This window comes from Ailuropoda melanoleuca, chromosome 3, assembly GCF_002007445.2.
Source record: "Ailuropoda melanoleuca isolate Jingjing chromosome 3, ASM200744v2, whole genome shotgun sequence".
Lineage (NCBI taxonomy): Eukaryota > Metazoa > Chordata > Mammalia > Carnivora > Ursidae > Ailuropoda > Ailuropoda melanoleuca.
This window is the reverse complement of record NC_048220.1, coordinates 51,014,765-51,036,210: the sequence shown is the minus strand read 5'-3', so window position 1 is coordinate 51,036,210 and position 21,446 is coordinate 51,014,765. Positions and strand designations below refer to the sequence as shown.

The following is a 21,446-nucleotide window of genomic DNA, read 5'->3' as shown; positions in this document are numbered from 1 at the left end:
GGCATCAGCATAGTATCCTGCATATTGTATGTTGTTAAATTATTAACTGAAAGATAGAATACACAAATTATATTGAATGTCTTCTATGTGCTCAGCACTATTCTAGGGACTAAGGATAGGAAAAAGTTATATAGAAAAAAATGGGTGAAAAAATTAAAATTCTTGCCTCCATTGAACTCACATTCTAGGGAGCAAAATAATATATGCAGTCTAATACATCCATTTAAGCATTTATCATGGGATTTTTGTGTTATGTTAAATGATTTTTTTCTCAGAATGTCCCCTCCCCTCAGCCCTATAGCTAGAAACAGACTATAACAGTGAAGCAATTTCCTACTAAGTGGGAACCTCAGAGATGTAAGTGGTGGTGGTTGCAACCACACACAACTTAGAAATGCATAAAGACAATAGAAAGTTCAATTTCAATATAAACATATACTATGCTCCCATGATTCTAAATCACATTATGAAGTGGATTTCTCAACAATTCACAATCATTTCCTTAAGACTAATGTCCATTTAAAACCTAGAGCTCAAAAGAATCAAATATTACATCTAACCATATTAGGTAACCAAAGTGAAAGTAAAACTTAATTGTTACACTATTCAAAATTCTAAAGATATAATTCAGTAATTCAAAAAAGGGGAAATATGTAAGTGGGTTTCTTCTTTATTCTCTTTTGAATGACAATCTTGGGATTATGTGTTAATTAACATGTCAAAGTATTTTCAAAAGCATTATGTCAAGGTTTTGTTTATCTGAATGGCTTTCAGTTATGAATTACTACTTGATTTCACAATGTTAAAACAATCTGTAACTTATTTACAACAGATTCAGCATCTATAAACATCAGTCTAGGGGAACAAAAAGATATCATAGGTACCTCTCAGAGACACTTCCCATCATTCTGGTTTTTTCTGAAGATCCCAGTTAAGCTGGCCTCTATCCCTACCAGAGTTATTTCTGGCCACTGTATCTTTTCCCTCAGACTCAAAACTCCACTCCTGTTCTCCAGCCACTGCAGTACACAGGTACTCTTTCTAACGTTTAATAACGAATTTTGTTGTTGGCAATTATTAGGAAATTGACAAGAATGTAACAGTAGCAAACGAGAGGAGAAAAAACTGAAGTTACAAATTAAAGATCTCACAATAAAAATTATCCCTATAATTTGTGCGAAAATAGACAAAGATCCGTTAGATCTTCTATTGGTCTTTCTAATTCAATTCTAGTCTTAAAGCCAGCCTCCTATTGCCTAATCTCTTATTATTCAGTAAGACTACTGCATTTTGGTTTTTCTTATACAGTGAAGTTTCTACCCCACAACCTTTCCTATCTCTCAGAGAGATAGGTCCGTAGAGATGGTTAACCTGGCTTTCGGGAAGGTACTCATCTACAACTTAGAATAAACTCCAGTATATCATTTCACATTCTCATTTTACTTTAAAAATTATTCAAACGTAATTTATTCCCTGACATCTTCAAAATTACTATCAACAAAATGAACACTCTGTAAATCTAACAATACGAAGTGCACGCTCTGGTGAGAAGGGACCGAGAATTCTTCCTCCAAAGGCGGGAAACGTCAAGTTTGAAGTTTAACTTCTAAAGAGCGAGATAAAAAACAAACAAACAAACAACCCTCAACATTTGCAGAGGGGATTTGGCGGAAAGAAACCCCGTTTTCACTAGAGAGGTCGCAAATCAATGGCCCGTGGTTACGGCAGAAGCGCCCGGTACACTCCCACCCCGGAAAGCGGCAAGAGCTCCCGGGCTTTCAGGAAACAGCCGTGGAAGGCAGGCCCGGCATCCTCAGCAGAGTGCTATCTCACATCCCGGCCCGCAAGCTCCACAGGTTCGTCATAAACACGCTAGGCAGACATAGAAGGGTGGCCGAGGGAACGGATCACACAACTGTCAAACGAAGCCCACCCTCCACTTGACCGGTCCCTAAGGCGACAGCCTTCCCGGCGCGGAACACTCACCGGTTGCCTCAGGATCCCGACTACAACTCCCAGGAGGCAGCACGACTGACGGAGCAGCGTCCTTCCCAGAATGCAACAGAACGGAGACTCCATCCCTCCTCCTTTCTCTGCTCCTCCCACTTTTCCACCCTGCGTCATCCGAGAGAACCGGAGGTAGGATGCGGGAGGGGACCTCCAGCCCTCGGCGTGCTTCGTCAGACGTTGGGAGGGGGACGGGGCGGGAGCAGGGGGAGAATGGGAGGATGAAGGGGAGGGGAAAGGGGAGGGAAGGGTAAATAGTGGGCCAGGCAGAAGATGGCGGCGGTAGCGGAGGTGTGAGTGGACCCGGGTTTCTGCAGCTGGATTTTCTCTTCCCTTCTTCTTTCCTTTTCCGTCTCCCTTTGAGATTGGTATCGAAGGGGCTGAGTTCGGGTGGTGGCGCCCGGCGCAGCGCACGAATCACGACAACGGCGGCGGCTGACGGCTGGAAGGGCAGGCTTCCTTCGCCGCTTGTCCTCCTTCCCCGGTCCGCTCGGTGTCAGGCGCGGCGGCGGCGCAGCGGCCGGACTTCGTCCCTCCTCCAGCTCCCCCCCGCGCCGGAGCGGGCACTCTTCCCTTCGCCATCCCCCGACCCTTCACCCCGGGTACTGGGTGCTTCCTCCGGCGCAGCTCAGGGAGCGGGGGCCGGTCTCCTGCTCGGCTGTCGCGCCTCCATGTCGGATAACCAGAGCTGGAACTCGTCGGGCTCAGAGGAGGATCCGGAGACGGAGTCCGGGCCGCCTGTGGAGCGCTGCGGAGTCCTCAGCAAGGTGAGCAACCAGCCAGTCCGAGGGCCCCCTGCTCCGACTCCACCTGCCGCGAGGCGAGCGGCTGAGGGGATGGGGTGGGGTTGGGCGGGAGTCATGGACTGTCCCGGGGCGGGGGCTGCGGAATGTGCCGGGGTGCGGGGCTGAGTACTGCCGCAGGAGTGCCAGGGTGGGGGTGGGGGGAGAAGGAGACTGTCTGGTTCGCTTGCCCTGGGGTTTGGTGGCGGCAGCCGAAGACTGGAGAAAACGTGTCCCAACCCCGGGATGCGCACCGTGACTTGGGACTCAGCGACATCTATCCCGGGTGTAGGAATACGGGTTGGTCAACAGCGGTGTGCGAACGACTGGGTATGGGAGCAGTGCAGATAGGACCTCTCAAAAGAGGTTAGTCAGGAGATGCAGAGCAGATTTGGAAGATTCTGTGGATGCGACGGTATAGACAGTAGCCGGAGCAACTGGGCATGGTGCGGGAATCTGAGGCGGTAAACTATGCCAAGTTAGATGTAGTGAGAGGTCTCAGTGAGGAGGACTTTTGTACTTTTTCCCTCATCCTTTTCTCCAGTTAAGAAAAGAACTATTGAATCGGCACGTGATAGGTGCAAGAAATATTCATAGTAACTTGGAACATGTCAGAATAGAGGCCGACCTTTAGCCCAGGAAGAAGAGCACTATCAGTAAGAAAATATTCTTGCAAAGGGTCAGAGCAAGGAAAACACATCTTACCTTTCCTGAAAATTTTTAAAAACCTTTTTCAAAATTTTATCAAAGAAAATAGTTGTAGGACTGTAAGGCTAATTAGTTAAAGTGGATGAGGCCCTTTTTAGGAGAGAAAATGGATGATTTTTTCTTTTGACAGTACATGGCCTGGGGCTTGTTTGTTTGTTTGTTCGTTTAAAGTTTTTGTTATGAGAAGATCCACATAGCCTTTTTTACTTCCTTCTCTCTTCCTGTTGAAGTTTTAGAAATGGCCAATCCCTCAGCAAGCTGGTCATAAGATACAAGATCATGTGCAGCCACTGACTATTAAGAAACCACCCTGCTTCCAGTATACATACTTTGGCTAAGCATTTGTACATTTATTGTGGAATTGTTTCATGTTAGGTTTTTCTCTTATTTTTAGAAGGCTGGTGAAAAAGGCGTTAGAAAAGATATGAATGTCAGAATTAACACTTGCAAGTGTTACCTTTATTTACATAGCAGAAAAATCATGATGTGTCTTGATATTGTGATCATTGGAATTGCAGTGAAAGGCTTTCAGTAAAGTGAAGCTCCCTAGGGTTTCTTTAGATTAAATGTATGTTGTAGTTTAGGAATCCGTATTGAACACATTGTAGGTAGTTATACATTTTCAGGTGGAATTTCAAGTGTGTTCTTTGCTTCTCAATTCTGATAGATTCCTCACTTTTCTCATTAAATGAAAGACTTCCAAACTAGTACTCTGGTGGTGGTAAGTATTTTACAAAACAGGCTGAACTTTTGACCTATTTGATATTACTGTTTTGGGGGAGTTGAGGGGTGACTGGTGGAAAGAGTTCCCAAAGCTCTGAGTATTCATGTTTGCAGAGCAGTGTAGTAGGTATATTGTATGACAAAAAATGGAAAACTATCTCCTTGATATTTAAATGTCGAGAAATGGACTTTTTGATCACTTCTATGGTAGATAAATAATTTTGATGTTGCTGCATACTTAGAATCAGCATGAATATAGTTTTTGGTACTTTTGTTAACAGCTATGAAGGAAATTTCCCTGAAATTTAACAGTGTATGGTTATATATAATGATTTCTGAAAGCTTGTTAATCAAGAATGTTTTATATTGAGGACACCTGAGTGGCTCAGTCGGTTAAGCAGCTTCATTCTGTTCAGGTCTTGATCCCAGGCTCCCTGCTCAGTGGGGAGCCTGCTTCTCCCTCTGCCTGCCGCTCCCCTTGCTTATGCACTCTAGCCTGTTGTCTCTCTCTGTCAAATGAATAAAATCTTTTTTTAAAAAAATATTTTATATTGAAAACATGTTTTAAAACTTAAAGTACATATATATTTTGATCCGTTTGTATTCACCTGGTAATTTATAGAAGAGTTAGAACTCAGCAGCTGTTCTTTTCCTTCAGTTGAGTAATGTAGATAAGTCTCAATACTAAGGCGTTTTGTTTCTTCTCTCCCAAATGGAATGAATTTGGAATGGGGGGAGGGGATAAACTTATATTAGAAATATACCAATCCAGTTTTTTTTCTTCTATATGGTAATATAAAATACATGAAAATACCTATGTAACATATTTTCTATGGAATCACTTCCTTTTTTTTTTTTTAAGATTTTATTTATTTGAGAGAGCGAGAGAATGAGCAGGGGGGAGGGGCAGAATGAGAGGGAGAAGCAGACCCTGGCTGAGCAGGGAGCTTGACTCAGGGCTCAATCCCAGGACTCTGGGATCATGATCTGAGCCTAAGGCAGATGCCTAACCGACTGAGCCACCCAGACACCCCTGTGGGGTGACTTCTTAAGCATGTAGGTTCCACGAATACTGGATAGACAATTCTAGGTGGTTATAACAAGTGGATAGATATTGGGAAAAAATTCATGCCTTGGTGGGACTTGAGAGCAACTAAGCCTGGGTAAAATAAATGTCAAGCTTCTTGTGAATTTTCTCCATCCTTCAAGGTTTACCTTATCTTGTATTTCTTCACATACCTAACTATTGACTGAAATTCTATCCATCTTTAGAGGTGTTTTTAAAGATTTTATTTACTTGTTTGAGAGAGAAAGACAGCGAGCACAAGCAGGGGGAGGGGCAGAGGGAGAGGGAGAAGCAGACTCCCCGCTGAGCAGGGAGCCCAATGTGAGGGCTCTATCCCAGGACCCTGGGATCCTAACCTGAGGCATAGGCAGCTGCTTAACCAACTACGCCACCCAGGAGCCCCCATCTTTCGAGTTTATCTCAAACTCTATTCTTACCATGAAGCCTTTTCTTACTTTGCCAACCATTTCAGATGTCCTTCCCTTGAGTTCCCATTGTATTTTATTTGTAACTTGTTCTTTTACTCTAAATGTATTGTTTGCCTCTTGAAATTATGCTTGCTGGACTATTGGGAACAGAAATCTTTGATTCTGCTTCTATGTGTAGCATATTGCCTTGTCTCTGTTAGATGGGAAAGAGTGAGAGAATGTTACGAGGAAGGCAAAAATCCGCCGTGTAGGAGAAGGTAACATTTACCAAGTAAAGGGTCTTAAAGTTTATGTAATTTATTGGGTCCTCTATAAGAAAAAAATATTTAAAAATGTATACAATTGCTGGGATCCATTCTGTCACTTTGCAAGAGGTCTGTTCTCGTAAACTGCACTGAAGGTTAAAGCTTCATTAGTTCTGCGTAACTCTGTCTCCATCTGAGAAAATACTATGTGCCGGGCAGTGTTGTAAGTCTATTCTTGTTTATCTTGACAACTTTAAGAGGTAGAGTTTGACAGAGAAACGGAGGATAAGTAACTTGACCACAGTCACACAATTACCAGCCTTCTGAGGGGCAGTAATTGGAAATGAGGTAGGATTAAGGTATGCCACTGTAAACAATTTGTATTTTTGGCAATGGGAAGTTATCCGTGTAAGTTTTGGAGCTAGAGGTTGGTGAGATTAATATGTAAGATAAGTAAGCCAGTGTGCTTAATAAGTAAATAAGATTATGTAAGTTATGAAAGAAAATGCAGAAGATGCTAGAGGTAAGGTTGTTAAGCCTTCTCAGGAGTCTAGTAACCTGATAAATTGGATTAATTGAAGATAGAGAACAGCCAAATTTAAGGGTTTAGAATGAAGGAAAGATGAATAGGAGTTGATGACAGGCTATAAGGATTGACAAGAAACAGTATCTCTTATGACTATAGTAGGGGTATTCATGATTTTTTTCAGCCATTCAAATAACAAGCAAAGTAAGTAAAGCTCGGAAAAGTTAAATAACTTGTAAAAACTTGTTACATAACTAATAGAGTCTATCTGATTTTATATGCACTATGCTGTCCATACAATACAGGAATGCTCAGCCACGTTTGAATCTGAATGACTACAGAAATACCAATATAGGAAAGGAAATAGGAACATAGGGAAGAAGGTGCACCTTATAGGAGGAGATGAATTTGGTTTTGTATGTCACCATCATTGTTTCGAATCAGTGTATATGTGGTGGTAAGTCACAGGGAGTTAGAAATAAGGAAATGGTGATTAGGGAGCTCATAGGAAAGAATGTGTTAATTTGGCAGCATGGATGAGCACTCAGGGAGGGGTCATAATGATGGGCCTTAGAAGATTTAAGAGCTGAACTGTCTCTTAGCATGCTGAGTAGGGAATAGAAAAGTAAAGATTTCTCAATGGCTGTAGAGCCTGAGCCAATGCAGTATATTTTTAACAGTCCATTTTGAATTAGTTTTTGGCAGATAGTGTTGGAATTAGATAATTTTTGGAATTATCTATACATACATAAAACCCCCAGAGTATAAAAATATGCAAATGAAGAATTCCCATAGAGATTGCATTTCTTCCTTTGCAAGTTTATTGATTGTGATCTGCAGTGTGCAGCAAGACTTTAGCAACACAGAAACTATTTATAGGCCCTAGAAACTGATAATCCAAGTATGTTTTTGAAAACAAGTTTTTTTTTTATAGTTGCATTATTATTCTTGGATTAAAAAAATAGATCTTCAGAGAAACTTGGAAAATGAATTAACTGTTTTTAATATATAGTATTGAGTTCTGTGGACAAAAAAGTAAAGTTTCTATAGACTTAAAGATTGATGATCTAGTATTTTTGCTTGGATGTAGTTATAAATATCATACATGTTCATATAGGAACAACTTAAAAATAGACTTTGGCCATGATTAGCTTCATACTTCTGTTGATTTGAAAGCTTCATGTAGTATTTGGTGTAGGAGAATGAGAGGCTGTGTAACCAAACTTACTTTTCTATTGAATGTGTTAATTATGGTAGAGACCAAAACCATCTTAAGTGTCATGAAGTTGGTGAGGAGGGGAGGATGAACACACACAAAAAAGCAGAATTTTTAACTGAAATCTGCATTGGCTTTATTCCGCAAATGTTAAAAGGAAGAAAATACGATATTTATAATTTTGTAAAAATTACTGAAAATCATACAATCTAGAAAATCTCAACTTTTCACTTTTTATAATCATTTTTACTGTTTCCAGTTAAGCTAGAACTTTTCACATTTTGCTTTTAAAATTAGATTGATAACTGTTTCAGAAAGTTTGGATTTCTCAAATACTGACTTTTATATTTTGTTTTCTTTTTCCTTCCCCCTCCCCACCCCTTACCTCCAGTGGACAAACTACATTCATGGGTGGCAGGATCGTTGGGTAGTTTTAAAAAATAATACTCTGAGTTACTACAAATCTGAAGACGAGACAGAGTATGGCTGCAGAGGATCCATCTGTCTTAGCAAGGCTGTCATCACAGTAAGTTCCTCTTCTTCATTAAACAAGTATTTATTGAGCATCATCTGTACACTAGGACATATTCTGGGTGCTTGGGATATATCTGTGAATAAAAGAGATCTTTTCCTTTGTGGAGCATAGAGTCTAATACTTCCTTCCATAAAGTTATTTTAGATTGTTTATTACTAGGTAATATTATTTTATACAGACAGGTACTATTTTTCTAGTTGTTATAGCAAGCCCTTAAAAGATACAGAAAAAAATGTATTTGAAGACTGATAAGATTAGGACAGTTACATGGTAGGTTATTGAAGAAGTTCAAGCAGAAAACTAAAAAGTGTATCTTAACATTTAAAAATTTTAACTTAAAATACATAAATCTATATTCATTTGCCAGCTTTTTGATGTAATGCTAACACCATCTCTTCAAATGTGGAATTGAGAGAAGTTGTTCTTGTAAACTATAACCGTAATGCATGATTTGCAGTTTCCAGTTTTGATTTCTCTAAAGTGAAATAAAAGCTTAAAGATAATTTTGAAAAACCCAAACTTCAGGTTCTTCTGACTTTTTATGGTTTCCTTAATATTTTACAGATATCGCACCTTTGTCTAATTCAATACCATTTTAAAGAATGACTCACCTTTATTGAGCCATTCTACTTAGTTTGCATTCAACTTAGTTTGCATAGAAACAACCCTCTTTTTGCACTTGTATTCCATAGACTTATGTAATATTAATTATGTAAGGACTACAGCAGGTAAACTGGCATAAACAGGTTTGGGAGCAACCAGCTGATTTGTTAAACATAACTCAACCTGTGGGATCCGAAGTGGTTAAATATGCTAAAAATAGCATATAAGTTGAGAGTAGTCAGTGTGCCATGGCATATTTAATAAAAGAGCAAAAAAGGTGTTGGCTAAAGCAGGTCAGTTAAATGGAGGTCAGTTAAAGGTGCTGTTGTACTGAAAATCTAGAAATGGGTATGTTAAAACTTCATCATAAATTTTACTGATACATTCAAAGAGAATTCACGTGATAGAAATTATATTGCTTATAAAAGTAAAAAGTATACTTTGAATCTGCGTTGATTTCTAAATCTGCTTACGTGTGTTTATGTTACACATTTGAGGGAAATCTCACAGTATTTTGCTCTTATTTTTCATACATTCTGCCTGTCGTGTATATTCAGAGTTTGAAAACAAATTTAGTTGAATATTGAGTTGGAAAAACTTGCAGAGGAATTGTAAGTGCTAAGAATGAAACTACTACTCTCCATTCTTGGTAACAATTTTAAAGAAGTTTAAATTAAAGAAATTTTAAAGAACCTTTGAACATAAAAGCTTAGTATTTATTTTGATTGTATCTTGTACATTATGGTGTATTTTGAAGTTGCGTATAGTTTTGTATTTTGGGTTTTATTTTCCTTGAGACAGAATATTATGCTAGAGGACAGAATAATGGATACAAACATGTTTTTAATCTTGAAGTGTGTTTCCTTGATTCTTCTCCTTCCTTTTGCATATTGTCAGATGCTTATTAGTTATCACACTTGACTCTGAAAATACGTTGTTGGTTGATGTGAAAATGGGAGGAATGAAATTTTACCTTTACTTTTTACTAAGTAGTAGTATTCCTAGAGTACTATGTTAGTTTCTACAGAGTTAAATACAGTTATCCTGTTTTGAGTTATGAACTGTGGTAATAGTGCATGGCTTATATAAGGAAAAGAAAAAATTTTAATAAACAATTACATTGCATCTGCTCAGATAAAAACAACCTGTTATTTCTTTGTAGTTTTTTTTGTTGCTGTTATACCTATATTTGCATGCAGAACTTTCATTGTGGTATACGGTCAAAGAAATGGGTAGGAAAGTGACACAATTTGAAAGGAGATGCGGAAGGGACCTAGTGGTATTCACTAAGCCAAGTAGTGATAGAGAAAGTAAAAAGATGAATGAGGCAGCAGATTCTGAGTGGTAGTGTTAGATACAGTGAAACAGGTTGTAGGGAAAAACACAAACATTTATATTCCTGAATCCCATCACCTTTCAGTCTGTTCCTTGCTCTGTGGGTTCAAAGGTTCACTGTTACATATATCAAAGAAATTACAAAATATAGCTGAATTCAGTGAACTTCTCGCAATGAAGTTTACAAATAGAACATATACTTCAGTTAAATTACAAAAATGTAATACTAATCTTCTCTGTTAAATAGGTATCCTTCGCTTTTCTTAAGTATGGGCTATTATATGTATCACTTCATCTCTGAAGACAAAAAGTAAATGTCAGTGTTGAATTTGCTCACATGGCACTCTTATAAAATTGACAGTATTCATATGTGAAGAAATCTGGACTTGAAGAATTGTAACCATTAACATATTACTTTCTGGTGCACCTGGTGTCTGAGCCCACCTGTTCTGATAGAACCTAATTCATTGTTGAATTCACTCTTATTTTAGTTTTTTTTGTTTTTTTTTTTAAGATTTTATTTATTTATTCGACAGAGATAGAGACAGCCAGCGAGAGAGGGAACACAAGCAGGGGGAGTGGGAGAGGAAGAAGCAGGCTCATAGCAGAGGAGCCTGATGTGGGGCTCGATCCCATAACGCCGGGATCACGCCCTGAGCTGAAGGCAGACGCTTAACCGCTGTGCCACCCAGGCGCCCCTCACTCTTATTTTAGTTTAACAATTAAGTCATTCTTTATTTTAATCATGTTGTTTAGCTGTGTGATGATAAATTAGGTGAAATACTTTCAAAGAATAAAGTATTTCCTGGAAGAATTTGTTATTTGGAAATAATTCTCAATGTGAAGGGATTATAAGTGAGTGAGAAAAAAAAAAAAACAGTACTTTTTCATTTTATGAAAAATAAGCTATCTGTATATAGAGTAAATGTAGAAAGAAAGTTGAATTTCTGAATTATAATAGTTTGTTATTTGCTTAAGACCTAGTCCATGCTACAAAACTTGCCACATAGATGTTCAGTATGTGTTAGTTGTATTTCTTCAGTCAAAATCAATGTTTATGGAGTAAACTGTTCTTTATTTTTAAAATTCTATTTTTAAATAAAATACTCATGGTAAAATAAATGTGATCCATGGCATGAAGAGCTTTAAAAAGTAAATGCTTCTTTTTGCTCTTAGTCCTGCATTCAAGAAATAAAGTTAAATTTCTGGTTTTTTTCTTCCAAATAATTTGTATGCCCTTACAAGCATTTATTTGTTTATATTCTTCATTTTTATTTATACAAATGATATCACACTAAATCTGTTGTTCTCTACCTTGTTTTCTTTTAGCATGACTTGGGTGTTAACTACTATATTCTGTTGAACTGTATGGATATACCATATCTTGTTTATTTGTCCCCTCCTTCTTTTTGGACATTTAGATCATATCTAATTTTTTTTATTGCAAACACTGTGAGAACAAACATTTATTTTAGAATTTGTTAATAGTTACTGTCAAATGACTCATTCAAAAGAGTACCACTTTTCACTCTTACCAATAATGTATGAGTGTCTGTTTTCCCATACTCTCAAGTATTGAGGAAGTTGGGTTTCGGCAAATGTTAAAATATTTGTCAAACTGCTAGATAAAAATAGTATCTTAATATTTTAAATTGTATTTTCTATTTATGAGATTAACTTCATATGTTTATAGGCCATTTATATTTCTTTTTCCTCTTCCAGTCATTTATTCATCTCTTGTTCTTTCTTTTCTTTCCTTATTGATTTATAGAAGCTCCTGATAACACGATAATTGGCCATTTGTCATATTTGTTGCAAATATTTTCCCAATTTGTCATTTGTGTATTCTTTCCTTGTATTATGGTCTTTTATAGCCATACAGAAATTAAAAATTTTTACATGCTCTTATTGACCTTTTCCTTTATGGCTTCTGTATTTAGTTATGCTTAGATAGTATTTCCCACTTCAAAGACTATAATCATATAATACATAGCTATATTTTCATCTGAAATTCACATTTGAATTGTATTCCTGTGAATTATTTTAGTGTAAGGAGTGGTGTGGGAATTTAGCTTTTTATTGTTTTCCAAATGACTGTATATTTTAATGCCATTAGTTGAATAATTCAGCTTTTCTCAACTGGCTTGAAATGTCACCTTCATTATATATTTACATTTGTGTGTGTGTATTTGAGGTTGTTTCTGCCCTCTCTTCTGTTTGCTTGGTTTGTGTATTCCGTCTTTTTGTATCATGTTTAAAATTATATTACTAATATTTCATCAACCAACATTTCATGATCCTTTCATGAAGATAAAAGAAGTGGTTTCTTTGCATTTACTGAGATAAAATGTTTTGGGAATTGGGTAGGTAGAGATACTTGGTATAATGAAAATTGTAATGTCTTTAGAATTGGTTTGCCTACAATATATAGTCCCTTCTCACCCTAGGTATCTGACTTTGTGTACCTGAAACTTTGTAGAACTTCTTTAATTACCAAATGAATGGAATTCCTATTACTCTTGCAGGTTGGCTATATGGAGATATATCCACCAATTTCATGGTTTAATATTTTCAGAGGGAAAACTGAAAGGTAGTGAAAATCTTTATTGTTAGATTTTAAAAAATTAAAGCCAGGGGCGCCTGGGTGGCACAGCGGTTAAGCGTCTGCCTTCGGCTCAGGGCGTGATCCCGGTGTTATGGGATCGAGCCCCACATCAGGCTCCTCTGCTAGGAGCCTGCTTCTTCCTCTCCCACTCCCCCTGCTTGTGTTCCCTCTCTCGCTGGCTGTCTCTCTCTCTGTCAAATAAATAAATAAAATCTAAAAAAAAAAAAAAAAAAAAATTAAAGCCAAATAGCTCTTTGGTAAGTAGGGGTTGAAGGAGAAGTTGAAAGATCCTGGCAAAATTAAAGAAGCTAATAGAGATGTAAAAGCAAGGGAAGGAAGTATTCAAATTGAAGGAAACTATAAAACTAAACAAAAACGTTTTAAAGTGCCAAATAAAGACTAATCAGAACCAAAAAGTTTTTGAAGGTGAAATTATAAAGTAAGAAATTATGATACAGAATAATGTTCAGCAAATTGGGTATCACCAAAAATGACTAGTGTGCCATAAATAATCATTATACAAGACACTCTAGTGAGAAATGTAAGAAGTTGGCCTTATATCAAGTATGTAATTTTTCTGTATTGAACTGTTAGAAACAACAAGTAGTATACAATTGGTGGTATACAACAAGTAAAAGTACTAGATAAGATATTAGTTGGTAATTCTTATTTGAGGAGCATTTGCCTATGAATTTCTAAAGAAATTAGAATCTTAAACCACTAAGATTTATGTCTTGAAAAACTAACAATATCTGTTCGGTTCATTTGGAAATATCGTCTGTGTTTAGATAACTTGAATGTAACTGGAATAATGTAACTCAAATAATTCAAATATAACAGGAAATTTAAAATATTTGGTAAAAGAGTTTTTTTTTTTTTTAAGATTTTATTTGTTAGAGAGAGAGAGATCACAAGTAGGCAGAGTGGCAGGCAGAGAGAAGCAGGCTCCCAGCTGAGCAGTGAGCCCGATGCAGGGTTCCATTCCAGGACCCTGGGATCATGTGACCTGAGCCCAAGGCAGACATTTAACCACCTGAGCCACCCAGGCGCCCCTGGTAAAAGGTTTTATAAGTGAAAAAACATAAAAAAGGATACTTGTTGAAGTGTAGGACCCAGAATGTTGAAATAATTTGCCCAAAATTACATAATTACAGAATGTAATTGGCTTGCTAGATTTGCCCTAACAAAGTACCACAAACTGGGTGGCTTAAACAGCAAACTTATTGTCTCACAGCTCTGGAGATTAGAAGTCAGATCAAGGTGTAATCAGTGTTGGTTCCTTCTGTTGCTTTTGGTGGTTTTACTGGCCATCTGGTGTTCTGATGCTTATGGATGCATTACTCCCATGGAGTAATATGAACATAATCATGTTCACATTTCCCCTTTTTGTAAGGACACCAGTCATACTGAATTACGGGCCTACTCCAGTGTGACTTCATCCTAATTAATTACGTCTCTATTACTGTTTCCAAATAAAGTCACATTCTGAGGTATGCAGGTTTAGGGTTTCAACATATACATTTTGAGCACACGATTCAACCCATAACACTAAATATCTGAGTTAAGACTACAACCCAAGTCTCCTGATTCCCATCTGGTGTTATTTTATCACATGTCACTGAGCATAGGAAAAAATGTATATATATGATACATTTTATTTTGTGTAAGACTTGCAGGAACATGCCTGTTAAATATTTATAAAGCAGCTCTTTAAAATTTGTGATTTACTATTAATGCTTTCTGTTAAATCTCCATAATAAATATAGTCTGCATTTTAGCATTGAAGTTTCCATGAAACAAGGAATATACATATTTTCTGGATTTTCCTGCTTAAAACAGTTAGCAAGAGGCTATTTTCTTAGTTTTCTTGAAGGTCTTTTAAGCTTCACATATGCTAGTTTTATTTAGTATTTTTATTTAGCATTATATCTTAATTTCCAAAGTGCTTAACATTTCATTCATGGGCTCTGAAGTCAGACGTGGGTTTACATCTTGTCTCTTCTTATGGCCAAAGGTACCTTTGGGTAGATTACTAAATTTCTCTTGAGTTTCACCTTTTTTTTTTTAATAATAATTTTTTATTATGTTATGTTAGTCACCATACAGTACATCCTTAGTTTTTGATATAGTGTTCTATGATTCATTATTTGCATGTAACGCCCAGTGCTCCATGCAATACGTGCCCTCCTTAATACCCATCACCCAGCTAACCCATCCCCCCCACCCCTCTCCCCTCTGAAATCCTCAGTTTGTTTCCTGGAGTCCATAGTCTCTCATGGTTCATCTCCCCATCTGATTTCCCCCCCCCCCTTCATTTTTACCTTCCTTCTCCTAATGCCCTCCATGCTATCCTTATGTTCCACATATAAGTGAGTTTCACCTTCCTTAACTGGTTAAAGATGGGGAGAATATAAGATCTAAGTATGGGATGCTAATGTTTATTAAACAGAATAACATAGAAGCACTTGTACAGTTCTTGGTCTATAATAGGCACTAAGATTTAAGTTTATTTTGTTTAATGTTTCTATTAGAAATAAAGCCTGCAGTTTAAAAATAAGGAAAAGGGGAAGTTGGCAAAGCCTTTTATTAAAGGGTGACAAAGATGCAGAAAACTTATTAGAGCCAGGATATGCTCCATTTTCTATTTGAAAAGATGCTCATTCACTTCCTTTGACCACTTTTCTTCCACCAAGTGGTTCTGTTTCCCTCTCTCTCCCTCTCTCTCCACACACACACACACACACACACACACACACACACACACACAAATAGTTAAGTTTTTATATGCTTTCTGCATGTTCCTGACAAACTCTCGTTCTATTTAGTTTTTTTTTGAAGTCATGTCATGCCTTCTTAAGACCCAAATTTTTTTAAGTATAATTTACATTCAGTAAAATTCACCCCTTCTAAGTGTACAATTACAGCTTTTATAAATGTATACAGTCATGTAATCACTATCACAATTTCCAGCACCCCAGAAGGATATAGACAATTTCCATCATCCCAGAAAGTTCTCTCCTGCCTCTTTCTAGTCGGTTACCTCCCTGTCCCCAACCTCTGGGAACCACTGTTCTTGTAGTTTTGCCTTTCCCAAAATGTTATATAAATGGAATCCTACAGTAATGGAGCTTTTTGTGTTTGGCTTTTTATTTAGCATAATGCTATTGAGAGTCATCCGTGTTGTTGCATTTATCCCTAACCCGTTCCTTTTTGTTGCTGAGTACCATTCCACTGTATAGATGTATACAGTTGTTTATCCTTCACCATTGAGGAGTATGTGTTTGTATCCAGATTTAGGCTACCATAAGGAAGGCTGCTGTAAATATTCACATGCAACTGTTTGTGTAAACTTTTGCTTTTATTTCTCTTGGATACATAATTAGGAATGGGATTGCTGGATCATAGAGTAAATGTCTTTTTAACTTTATAAGAAACTGCCAAACTGTTTTCCAAAGTGGCAATACCATTTTATTTTCCTAACAACAATGTATGAGAATTCCAGTTGTTCAACATTTTTGTCATTACTTGTTTTTTGTTTTTATTTTAACCATTCTAGTAGCTGGGTAGTGATAACTCATTGTTTCAACTTGCATTTTAATAATGACTAATAATGTTTCATATCTTTTCATCTGCTTGTTATTTGTATCTCTTTGGTGGTATTTCAGTTCAAATCTTTTGTTTCTGTTTGTCTTATTATTGAGTTATCAAAGTTCTTTGTATATTTTGGATACTGTAATTTTTTCAGATATGGGTTTGTTTTTTTTAGTCAGACACGTATTTGGCAAATATTTTCTCCTAACCTCAAAGCCTGATTTTTGTCACTGTCATCAGAAAATCAATTACATATGTATCAATTATATATAAAACATATATAGATGTATATTTTGCAGACTTTTTACTCTGAATTTTTAGAAGCCCTTGAAGGCAATTTATTTCCCAGTATAGTTTGCAAAGATACCAGCACTATTATGAGGTTTATTATATAGGTTATTTGTAGAGAGGTAACATTTCTCACATTCTTTAAATTTTTGTTTTTTAATTTGGGCATACAGTGGCACACTGTTGCTTAAAGTGACAAAGCTTTAGATTTGAAATTACCTGCTTAAAACTCATCAGGTAGTGAATTCACTGGTATTGGCTGTTGAACTTCTTCTTTGGAGTAAGTGCTGTGTATGCTTGTTGTTTCTTCACTGACACAGGAAAACCATGGCTGATGAAAAATGATATATTCTGTTGGTCCCCAAGTTAGAGAATATATATTATCCAACAATTATTTCTTTTAAAAGTATACTTATTAATATACTTACTAATATCCTCGCTAGTGAGGATTTATCACTTAAAAAAGAAAAAGGTCACTAATGAATTGATCATAAGGAACCAAGAGACCAAGAAGCTATGACTAGTTGAGGCTCATCCAGAAATTAAGGTGGTCTCTAAAGTGATAATGTACTGAGGGCAGGAGACAGGGTTGGGTAATGATTCTTGAAACTTACATATAAACCCAGTTTCATGCAATGACGTTTTCTCCTGTTGTGAAAGTTGTCAGGTGGTTTCATTTGACTTTTAAAAAATTCGGAAGTTCATCTCAGTAAAGACGCATATACTTTATCTCCTTGCCCAAAGTCAGTGGGTTAAACTGAAAAGGGAGAACCAGAGAGGAGACAATAGAAGAGATTTTAGAAGCTGGAAAACAGATGGACAACTGCAAAGTGAGTTAATAGATCCTGGAAACCCAAATCCTAAGTTATCAGTTGGGAAATCTGAGAACTAGATTTACACTGCTACAATATAATTCTTGAGCGCAGTACCAGAGACCTCTTGAAATAAGAATTTGGATGTCAGAGTTGTTAATTATAAGGAGGATACAGAGTATCCCAGATTTTTCTCTCCCAACTCTGTGTGGTTGGGTGGTTGACCTACTCCTGCACTAACCTGACAAAGATAGGAGGTTTATTTTATAGGGAGAGTAAAATAGTGGTCTCTGGGCTGGAGAGTGTGGAAATGCACATAAAAACAATTGAAAACAAGGAGTGATACTAAAATAGAGGTGGTTAGGGGAAGTATGCAAAGTGTGAATACTCAGATCTTAACTTCACCCTATTCACTTACTTGGCTCAGCAAACACTAGGTGACAAACTTTCATGCTGAGGGCAGGAGATTGCTGGGGACTTCTCTAGAGAATCTGACCAGCCCAAGAGGGAAGACCTAAAGATAACATCGGAGCTTCTTCAACAAAGTAGCCCAACTAGATTAGCCAGCAGTGAAGCTCATCTTTGATAAACTGCCCATACATAACTTTTCAGGTTCCAGTCAGCTTTGTGGATCCCCAACTTTTAGAAATGAATAGACAGTCAAGGACCACCAGGCATATGAGACTTCCAGCATGAAAAAGATCAAAAGAATAAATGCAAGATGAGACAAGAAATTTTCAAATATTCCACAAAAATAAAGAAGAAAAAATTTTTTTCTCTGTATTGTCAGAGAATTTGGAATCATGAAACAAAAATGTATACTATAAAAAAGGATTAAAAAGAGCTGTTGGAAATTATAAATATGGTAGCAGTGATGAAAAAAATCAGAAGGGTTAGAAGATAGAATTCTAAACATTTCCCAGAAAATTGAGAAGATAAAAAAGATAGTGAATGAGAGAAAAGAAAATTAAAGGAATGATCCAAGAATTTTAATATTTGAACAGTAGAAACTTGAGGAAGAGAGAACAAAGAAAGGAAGTATCAGTGAAAGAATACAAGGGTATAAAAATCTTGATTTCAAAAACGTAATGAGTTTACTGAGATGAATTGCAAGAAAACAAATTTTATAGAAAACAAAAGAATACGAGACAAATTCATAGAAATAAAAGACATGAGTTTGGGGTGCCTGGATTGTGCAGTTGGTTGAGTGTCCACCTCTTGGTTTCCACTTGGGTCATAATCTCAGGGTCCTGGGATCAAGCCCCATGTGGGGCTCTGTGCTCAGCACAGCATCTGCTTGGGTTTCTCTCTCCCTCTCCCTCTGCCCCTCCCTGCTGCAATCTCTCTTTCTAAAATAAATAAATCTTTAAAAGAAAGAAAGAAAGAGAGAGGGAGGAAGAAAGGAAAGGAAATGAGTTTTCACTTTGAAAGAGTCAAGGAAGGCCCAGCATGTTAGATGAAAAAAGACCCGTTATTAAACACACATCCTTGTACTGAGTCAGACCACTGGGAAGAAGGAAGATGCTGCATGCTTCCAGAGGGGGAAAACAAATCACAACAAAGGATAAAGATTCAAAATGACTATGGACTTCTCAAAATACTAGAAGCTAAAATGCAATGGGCCATACCTTCACTCTTCTGGAGAATTATTTTTGACACTAAATTCTATATCCAGCCAAACCATTAAAGCACTGTAAGGGAGATAAAAGCATTTTAAAATGTCTCAAAAAATTCATTCCTTGGGGCTTTTAAAATGCCTTATTTTAGAGATACATACTTCCATATGTACAGGTGAAATGATACGTTTAGTATTTGCTTCAGAATAATCCATCTGGAAGGGCTTGAATTGGTGGGGGGTATAGATGAAATAAGAATGACCAAAAATGTTAGTTGTCATAGCTGGATAGTGGTATATGGGGTTTATTATCCTGTTCTTTATTTTGCATATGTTTGAAAATTCCTGTAATAAGTAAAAAACACGCAAATCACATTCTACAAAGCTTTCTTTTAGAAAATGTGCCCCATCAAAACAAGGAAGTATTAAATAAGAAAGACGGAGATATGGCAGAGAACATTGCTCTGGAAGTGTGATCTCCAGGCCATTAGCACCAAAATCAGCTGTGGACTTGACAGAAATGCAAATTCTCAGGCCCAGTCTCAGACCTAATGAATCAGAAACTTGGGCAATGCACCTCAGCATTCTGATGCATGCTGAAGGTTCTTGCTCTCCTAAAGCAAGAAAAATAGCTATGCTCAAGTTAAGAATGGATATCTCATTCTCTTAACTGCTTATTCTCTGGACTTTGATATTTGATCTGACATTTAAATGAATGAAGTCATTATGCATAAAGGCGGAGGAATTGCTATTGTGCTGTTGTTGCTAGCAGTCTGAATGGTCAATGGATATAAAAGGTTCAGACTTTGGTAAATTGTTAAGTCGAGTGATTGTCTCAGAAACAGAGTAGTTATGAGTCGAACAGATGAACATCCAGTGTATCAGCCTTGCTGCTGGTCTAACTGGCACCTTGACATCCTCTGCTAACAGTGTTCATTGAATTTTCCATTATCTAGAATGTCTTTTCCCTCCTCCACTATCAAGACCCTGCCTTTTCTCTGGGTCCAAACCAAGCCACAACTTTTCAACAAACCATTCCTCATCTTTTTGTCTTAACTATAAGCTTTTTAAAAAAGAAACATGGACTAAGCAACTGTTATGTGCTACACATTGTGCTAAGTATTTTACATGTTACCTCCTTCAGTCATCGTAATAATCTCCTTATAGCCTAACTAAATATTACCTGATATATTTAACATTTTCATATATGTGCTTTTCTCTTGGTTTTGTACCTTTGATTTTTATTTCAAGAGGAATAGTAATTGCCCATTTCTATTTCATGATGGAAGGATTTCCATTAGCCCAGTGGTTCCCAAACTTCAGTGTGCATCTAGAAGGCTTGTTAAAACAGATTCTCGTTGTATTTGTAAGTTCTATGTAAAAGTGAAACATTTTGAAAGACATGAATATTTTCAAGTTATTAAATTGTTTTTGCTATTTAGAAGACTTGAAAAAATTAGTTTTAAAAGCTAAGTTGAGGGGGGGCGCCTGGGTGGCACAGCAGTTAACCGTCTGCCTTCGGCTTAGGGCGTGATCCCGGTGTTCTGGGATCGAGCCCCACATCAGGCTCCTCCGCTGTGAGCCTGCTTCTTCCTCTCCCACTCCCCCTGCTTCTGTTCCCTCTCTCACTGGCTGTCTCTATCTCTGTCGAATAAATAAATAAATAAAATCTTAAAAAAAAAAAAAAAAGCTAAGTTAAGGTCATTAAAATATGCCTTGAGTGTGAAGTAATTATAATCATTGAAGTTTCAGCAAAGTTTTGTAACATTTCAGTAATGTTACATTACACAAATGCATATTCATAGTTCTGCCATCACATAATTTGAATAAAAGTCCCTTATCGGGTTGTGATTCCTAGTGCCTAGCACAGTGCTTTCATAAAAGCCTATCAGTTGAACTATAGCAAACCTTTTATTTTTTTTTTAAGATTTATTTATCTTATAGAGAGAGGGAGGGAAAGAGAATCTTAAGCAGAGTCCATGCTGAGTGCAGGGCCTGACAGGGGGCTTGATCCCAGAACCCTGAGATCACGACCTGAGCTGAAACCAGAGTCAGACACTTAACTGACTGCACCACCCTAGCACCCCAATATAGCAAAATCTTTATATTTCTGATGTGGATTTGATTTCAGAAATTATTCAGAATTGTTGAACCAGATAATTGAAGTTTAATAAAGTTTTTTGGGCCAATATATATTTTAGACAGAGTATAGCATGTAGAAGATATTTATTTATGTTAATTTGCTTACTAAAACTTCTTTCCTTTAGTCTGAAATATTGCAGTTTAATTATAATAGAAAATGTACTTAGATGCAGAAGTTTGCTTTTTATGATTCTTGGGACATGTAGGTGGTCCTTTTTT

General features: G+C 37.1%; 2 protein-coding genes across 4 annotated transcripts in view; one reads left to right on the top strand and one right to left on the bottom strand.

The window, feature by feature from the left end:
- The window catches only part of POLK (DNA polymerase kappa), a 67,464-nt gene extending 65,202 nt beyond the window's left edge, over positions 1 to 2,262 (bottom strand). For both annotated transcript variants that reach the window (XM_034656370.1, XM_002917212.4), the window contains exon 1: positions 1,987 to 2,262. The gene's annotated coding sequence lies outside the window, so the exon portion shown is untranslated. The remainder of the gene's footprint in view (positions 1 to 1,986) is intronic.
- CERT1 (ceramide transporter 1) overlaps positions 2,262 to 21,446 on the top strand; it is a 100,844-nt gene continuing 81,659 nt past the window's right edge. The window contains exons 1-2 of one of the 2 annotated variants that reach the window (XM_011222318.3): positions 2,262 to 2,774; positions 8,093 to 8,227. In XM_011222318.3, the coding sequence (XP_011220620.1) occupies positions 2,679 to 2,774; positions 8,093 to 8,227 (231 nt within the window). In that variant the 5' untranslated portion in view covers positions 2,262 to 2,678. The remainder of the gene's footprint in view (positions 2,775 to 8,092; positions 8,228 to 21,446) is intronic. The other variant, XM_011222317.3, reaches the window with a different exon arrangement.